The sequence below is a fragment of the Adiantum capillus-veneris genome, chromosome 22 (genome assembly GCF_014529385.1).
Source record: "Adiantum capillus-veneris isolate H3 chromosome 22, ASM1452938v2, whole genome shotgun sequence".
Classification (NCBI taxonomy): Eukaryota; Viridiplantae; Streptophyta; class Polypodiopsida; order Polypodiales; family Pteridaceae; genus Adiantum; species Adiantum capillus-veneris.
In genome coordinates, this window is record NC_140952.1 from 1791625 (window position 1) to 1798476 (window position 6852).

General features: G+C 39.5%; 1 protein-coding gene across 1 annotated transcript; it reads left to right on the forward strand.

Moving 5' to 3' along the window:
* Window positions 1–4141: 4141 nt before the first annotated feature.
* LOC147428839 (uncharacterized) lies at window positions 4142–4774 on the forward strand. Its single transcript, XM_086496103.1, has one exon. It carries the CDS (start codon window positions 4142–4144, stop codon window positions 4772–4774), a length of 633 nt encoding a protein of 210 aa, XP_086352229.1.
* Window positions 4775–6852: the final 2078 nt, after the last annotated feature.

Sequence of the window (6852 nt, forward strand, 5' to 3'; positions counted from 1 at the left end):
ACACCCTTTGACACAAGAACATGTTGCATCATGTAAGACCACATAGGGTAATTGTCCCCATCCAACCTGTCCTCAGCAGCAAACATCTTGAACACATCTGTGTTATTGTCAGCCATGGTAAATGCTGCACCTAATGTGAAAACTACCCAAAAAGAGGAGAAACGAAGCGGAAACAACACGTTCTATATAGCACAAACCGTAGAAGACTATAAGGCACCTGTTATGCAGAAAACGGCACTGACAAAAATTTTGCACAAAATGACAAAATAGCCTGTGTAGTACTGCCTGTAGTGGAAACGGAGGCCGAAACGGAGCCCAAATCAAATCTGAGTAGACTAAGCTCTATGAGCTTACCCGAAATCTTTGTTGACCTGCGAACGCTCGCCAAACCTCACTATAATCGGAGAAAGTGAGCAGGTGTGTGCTGGAACAGCTGGCAACTAAGCCCGAGAGGACGTAACCTGCTTTGATACCAATTTTTGAAATTAAGAAACGCACACAGCTTGGAGAAGATGAAGGAAGCTCAAGGCACACAATAGAGAGTGTGTTACTTAGTGTGCAATGGAAAGATAGATAGCCCTAGAGTGATGGACGTATATATAATTCTCAAGGAAAAAAAACCTCCTAAAGAGGAAAAAATTCCCCGACGGTCCTAGTGTGTTCACACACATCACTACCACATGTATATGGTAACATCAACTACTCCAAACGTGGCTCAAGCGGAGGTATTAGTTGCGTAAGAAGTTGAAGTCGTCCAACCTCAACCCCGAGAGGTAGTCGAAAGGGTTGCTCATCCGGTAAGATGAATTTACAATTTTGCATCGTTATACATGATGGCCGGTAAGCAAGCCTAAAAACTCCCTTAAACTGTCCAAAAAACGTGATTATATCACAAGAAACAAGCAACGATTTCGTAGAGTAGAGAAGGAATTTTTTGATTTATGATCATTGTTTGATAAACTATCTCTATTTGATATTAGAAGGTAGTTGATCTTGTTTGAAAAATCACATAAAGAAAACAATTACTAAAAAAATATCTTGTTTCCAAATGGAACTCGCGGTTAGCGAGGTGATTCCGCGGTTAGCGGAGATTAAGCTGAGGTTATCAGCTCTCTTTTTGTCTCTTGCGGTTAGCAGGATGCCTTGTGGTTAGCGAGATGCTCTCATATGGTTAGCGACTGGGAAAGTATGTGCATTTTGCGGTTAGTGAATAAGTAAATCCTTTGCAAAGGCTCTCTTGGTTAGACAAAGAAAGCCCATTGTTACGGCAACTCTTAAGAATAGTTGAAAGATTCATTTTTGTTGAATTATAGGACTGTCTTCATTAGACCATGTTTGAGAAAGAAATGTTCTGGTGATGTTTGAAGGGCTAGAGGAAAGAATTTGTGTCTAGAATTAATTAAAGAACATTGTTTGTATATGTAAAACAGTGTGGTAGTAATTACAAAACAAGCTAAAAAGTGTGAGTGTGGGATGAAAAGTTGAGGCTGGCTCAGGTTGCCGGTCAAGGATGGGTGGTCTCGATTAGTCGAGAAACTCTCCACTCCCTCTTATTAAGAAAAGTGAAATTAGAGACTCATTGTGCCAAGAGTTGAGATGGCACAAATCTATGTGACATAAAGTTACTATTTAGTTTAGACTAAGTCTCATATCATATTTATGGTTTATGAATGGCGGTCGTGCCTCTTAGACGTGTGGAAAAAGGCGTTGTTTATGGATTCTTAATATGTCAATGGGATTTTATCTTTATGTTAGGAAATAGCTTCATTAGAATCCTAGATTTATCGACTTGGCTTGTGGCGTATGACCCTTATAACCACGTAAATGATGGATAGATGACTTTCTCTCTTCTGTTGCTCATATCTCTACTTTGTGGAAACAGAGTAGGGTGTCGTCAACGGAAAAGGAGAATAAAGGAAGGCCATCTATCAAGTCGCCCCAATCTTCTCGAGGTTGGGGATCTCACAATTGGTATCAGAGCCTTAGGTTTAAGGTTTGGTTTTTTAACCGTCTGTACTATTCTTGGTCTTGATTGCATGAATACTTGCTTGACACTGTTACCCTATCTGTTTTGTAGCATGAGTTTATGGACACCGACTGTTAAACTATCTTTAAGGAAATATATCACTCTGCTGGACAATCACCAATATTTGAATAATGTGAGAATGTGTTCCACATCCTTGACAAGGTTTTTGCACCTCACATCAATTTTGATCCACCAAATACATGGTTATATACAAGTCAGTTGCTATCTGAGCACGTCACATTGAACACTTGGAGATCAACTTACATTGAATCAAGTGGGCTGAAGAATTGAATCTGGTTTCATACTTTCAATTTTACAAAGCACCACTAACTGTCATGGCCCTTGATGGAGTCACAAATAAAAATTGATGGGTTTATGACAGAGTGACATCAGTTATCCTTACCAATCGAGTTGTTATTGACAATCACACTCGGCCGACCTTCAAAAAAAAAGATTTCGTTGGCTACCCCGAGCTTCCTCTTGTGTTTTGCTTCTTACATCCACATCACCAACCACCAATCTTTTACGACATGGCAGTTGATGTGTATTACAAATGTGGTTGAAACCTCTATTATATATTCTCATGGAGAGATCTCTTGTAGACCCCTACATGGCTTTTTGATGAATAGTAATGTTTTGCTCCAAAAGATTGTTGATTGGTTCAGTCATTTGGTTGAGTTGTTTTTCTTCAAAGAAATTGTATCACTGGTTAAGTTGTGGGATTGACAAGAGTCATGACTGATTAAGTCATGTGACTAAGTTCTGATGGGTTGGGTAAGTCATGACTGGTTAAGTCATGTGACTAAGTTTTGATGGACTGAATAAGTCAAAAGTGGTTGTCCTATGGTTAAGTTTTAATAGACTGGGTAAGTCAAAATTGGTAAAGCTATGGGGTTGAATCCTTAGTGGACTGGATAAGTCTAAGTCTAGAAAATACCCTAATGCTTTGGGTTGTTAGGAATATTAACGTTATTATATGCGTATACTCAGGAGAATCCGTAAATCACTCCTATAATGGAAAACCCTCAGAATGATGCTATCTATACGGAGATTCAAAAGAAGTTGTTATTGTTGAAACAAATGGAGCCACCTTCTTTTAAAGGAGAGGGTGCTGATATTGAGAAGGATGCAGAAGTATGGATTGAAGCTATGGATGATTACTTCTTGGCTTCAAAGACTGCACCTGCAAATCAAGTGATACTAGGGATGTTTCGCTTCTCTGGTCAAGCGAAATTATTGTGTGAACAACATTGTCGTGACATGGGAGTATTGCAGAACTCCCAGAGTTGGAGGGAAATTAAGTAGGCAGTGAAGGAAAGATACTTACCTCCTGCACATGAAGCATTGAACATGAATTAGTTCTTTAGTTTGAAACGATACAGTTTAACCTTGGAAGAGTACTACTCAAAGTTTGTAAGGCTTAGGCGTTATGCTCCGCCAATGACCATAGAGCAGCAGGTAGCCCGTTTTTGTCAAGGTTTAAGAGAATGCATCAGCTCTCGATGAGAAGCCATCAAACCTACTACTGTGCAAGATGCTTTACTATGAGCTAAGCCCTTAATGAAGGATCAAGGGATTAGAAGGAGAGTTGAACAAAATCAAAGTTTTAACGGAGCGAGATGTCCAATAAGGCTTCACAATAATAATGGACAACCACAAAGATCTTATGCTGCTAATACTCAACATCCTTCACGCTTGGATGTTCGATGCTTCAAATGTGAAGAGTTGGAACGTTATCGGAACAGATGTCTACGTCTGACTAATAGAGCAGCAGCAACAATTGAAGTAGATGAAGGACACCATCCTTTTGGACATAACAGCGGAGGAGGTGGTGGACGAGGAAGAGCAGCGAGAGCCTTTGGAAGAGGTCAAGGTAGGAATGCCCTTATACATGCAGTCTTAGGAGAGCCTACCCTTGGTGAAGAAGAAGAGAGAGCAAGAATCTATGCAGCTATTGACAACCCTGGAGCCCAAAGACAATTTTTTGTTATTCAAACACCAACAACCCATCAAGGTAAACCTTTTAACCTCCTCTTTGATTGTGGTAGTACTCATTAATTTCTATCCCCAAAATGCTTGCAAAAGTTGAACCTGAATAAAAAACAAGCTAAACCCATGACAGTAGAATTGGCTAATGGAAAAACCGTGGTATCACGATATTCCGTGGGAACCCTTGACTTTGAACTAGGAAGACATGATGCTACTTCAGCTTTCTTTAGAACTTTACCAGTTGGAATGTATGATGGAATTCTTGGGATGGATTGGTTATCTAAGAATCACGCTAGCATCCACTGTGGCCTAGGTAGTATGAGCTTTAGAGATAGTCAAGCAAAGCAAGTCGAAGTACAGGGAAAGAATGGGATTCCAAAGATTCAATTAGCTAAAGCCAACCGTCTACTCAAAGGTATGAAGGCCGGTGAACAAATATTTGTGGTCAAGCTGAACAAGAAGGATTCAAAATCAAGCATTGAAAAACCCTCTTGGCTTCATGAATATTCAGATGTCTTCCACGAAGATCTCACCTCTCTTCCTCCAAATCAAGAGATTGATCATGAGATAGAGATTCTTCCAGGAAGTGAGCCAGTGTCAAAGAGACCTTATAAAATGGCGCTACCAGAGGCCATTGAATTGAAAGAACAGCTTCGTCAACTTATAGAACAAGGATTTATTAGACCGAGTAAAATCAAGTTGGGGAGCTCCAGTACTCTTTCAGAAGAAGAAGGATGGGACTTTATGACTCTACATTGATTACAGAGGACTAAACCAGGTAACAGTTAAGAACAACTATCCTATCCCATGAATCAATAAATTGCTGCCCAGACTACATGGTTCCAAGGTCTTCTCAAAGATAGATCTAAGATCTGGTTATTATCAAATCAGAATAAAGGAATCAGATATCCCAAAGACATCTTTCAACACCCGATATGGACATTTTGAGCTTATAATAATGTCATTTAGTCTGACTAATGCTCCAGCTACATTCAATAGATTGATGCAGGATATTTTTAGGCCGTACCTAGATGACTTTGTTCTTGTCTTCTTTGATGATATTCTAATCTACTCAAAGGATGAAGAAGAACATGAAGACCACCTGAGAAATGTGTTGAATATTCTTCGAGAACACAAGCTATATGCAAAGATGAGCAAGTGTTCATTTTTCACTCCAAGGATTGAGTATTTGGGATTCATTGTTTTGTATTAATTAATCTTAGTGGACCCTGCTAAAGTTCAAGACATTGTTGAATGGCCTCAGCCATCAAATGCAAGTGAGCTTAGAGGATTCTTAGGAATCACAAGATGGTATAGAATCTTTATAAAGGATTATGCAGTGATTGATTCACCCTTGACCGATCTTTTGAAGAAAGGAGTGAAGATAAGCTAGGGACCACAACACCAAGAAAGATTTGATCAACTTAATATGTGACTACAGCACCGTGCCTAAAGCTACCAAATTTTAACCAAGCCTTTGAAGTTGTCACTAATGCTAGTGGAATAGCAGCTGGAGGAGTATTAGCTAAAGAAGGTAGACCAATAGCTTTCACCTCACGTAAGCTTAAGGTTCATGAAATGAACTATCCCACCCACGATCTCGAGCTATTGGCAGTCTTTCACGCTCTAAAGCTTTGGAGACACTACTTATTGGGATGAAAGTTTCGACTTATGACCGACCATAAGAGCTTAAAGTGGATTTTTACGCAAGCAACTTTGAATATGCAACAAAGACGATGGGTAGAAATTTTGCAAGAATTTGACTTTGACATTATCTATCGTCCCGAAAAAGAAAACACGACTGTAGATTCACTCAGTCGAAACCCCTGTTTGAGTCTCATATCTATACCCAACAACCCAATTATTGAAAAGATTAAGGAAGTTGCATCATCCAATCTAGAGTATCAAAGGCAGCTTCACCTTGTTCAATCTGGGGATTGAAAGAATATACCCTCAATGTTACACTTCTCACATGATGGACCTTGTCTCTACTATAGAGATAGGTTATGTGTACCGAAGGACCCTAACTTAAAGAAGGCTATCTTATTTGAGGCCCATGATAGCCCTACTTTAGGACACCCAGGATATGAGAAGACTCTCAATGCCCTACAAAAAAGTTTCTATTGGATTGTGAAAAAGGTAGATGTTATATGCTATGTTCGCCAATGCTGACATGCCAAAGGATTAAAACTGAGAGAGTTAATCTTCCCGGTAAACTTCAACCATTAGACATTCCCAAATGAAATGGGAATGCATAAATATGGACTTCGTCATTGGATTACATACGGTACAAGGAGGTTATAATTCACTCATGGTAGTTGTTGAGCTACTCACGAAGTTTGTGCATCTCATACTAGTCTGGACAACCTTTATCGCCTTGCACAACTATTTGTTAAAGAGATTTTCAGATTGCACGGATTTCCCAAACGGATTGTTAACAGTCGAGATGTGAAGTTCACTTCAAACTTTTGCACCTCACTCTTCAAGGAAATTGGAACAGAGTTAAACTTTAGTATCGCATACCATCCTCAATCAGATGGTCAAACAAAACAAGTTAACCAAGTCATCGAAGATGTTCTTAGAGCTTATTGCAGTAGAGAACCTAAGCGATGGATTCAATTTTTACCTCTACTGGAGTATGCTTACAATGCTTCTCATCATCAAAGCATTGGTATGACCCCATTCTGTGCCTTGTGTGGTCAAGAATGTGTCTCTCCACTCAAATTTTTTGACCCTACCATTAGAGTTAAAGCATCTCAAGAAAATGCTGGAAGAAATAGAAAATCAAACAAAAGCCATCCGAAAGGATATTCAGGCAGCTCAGGATCGTCAAAGCA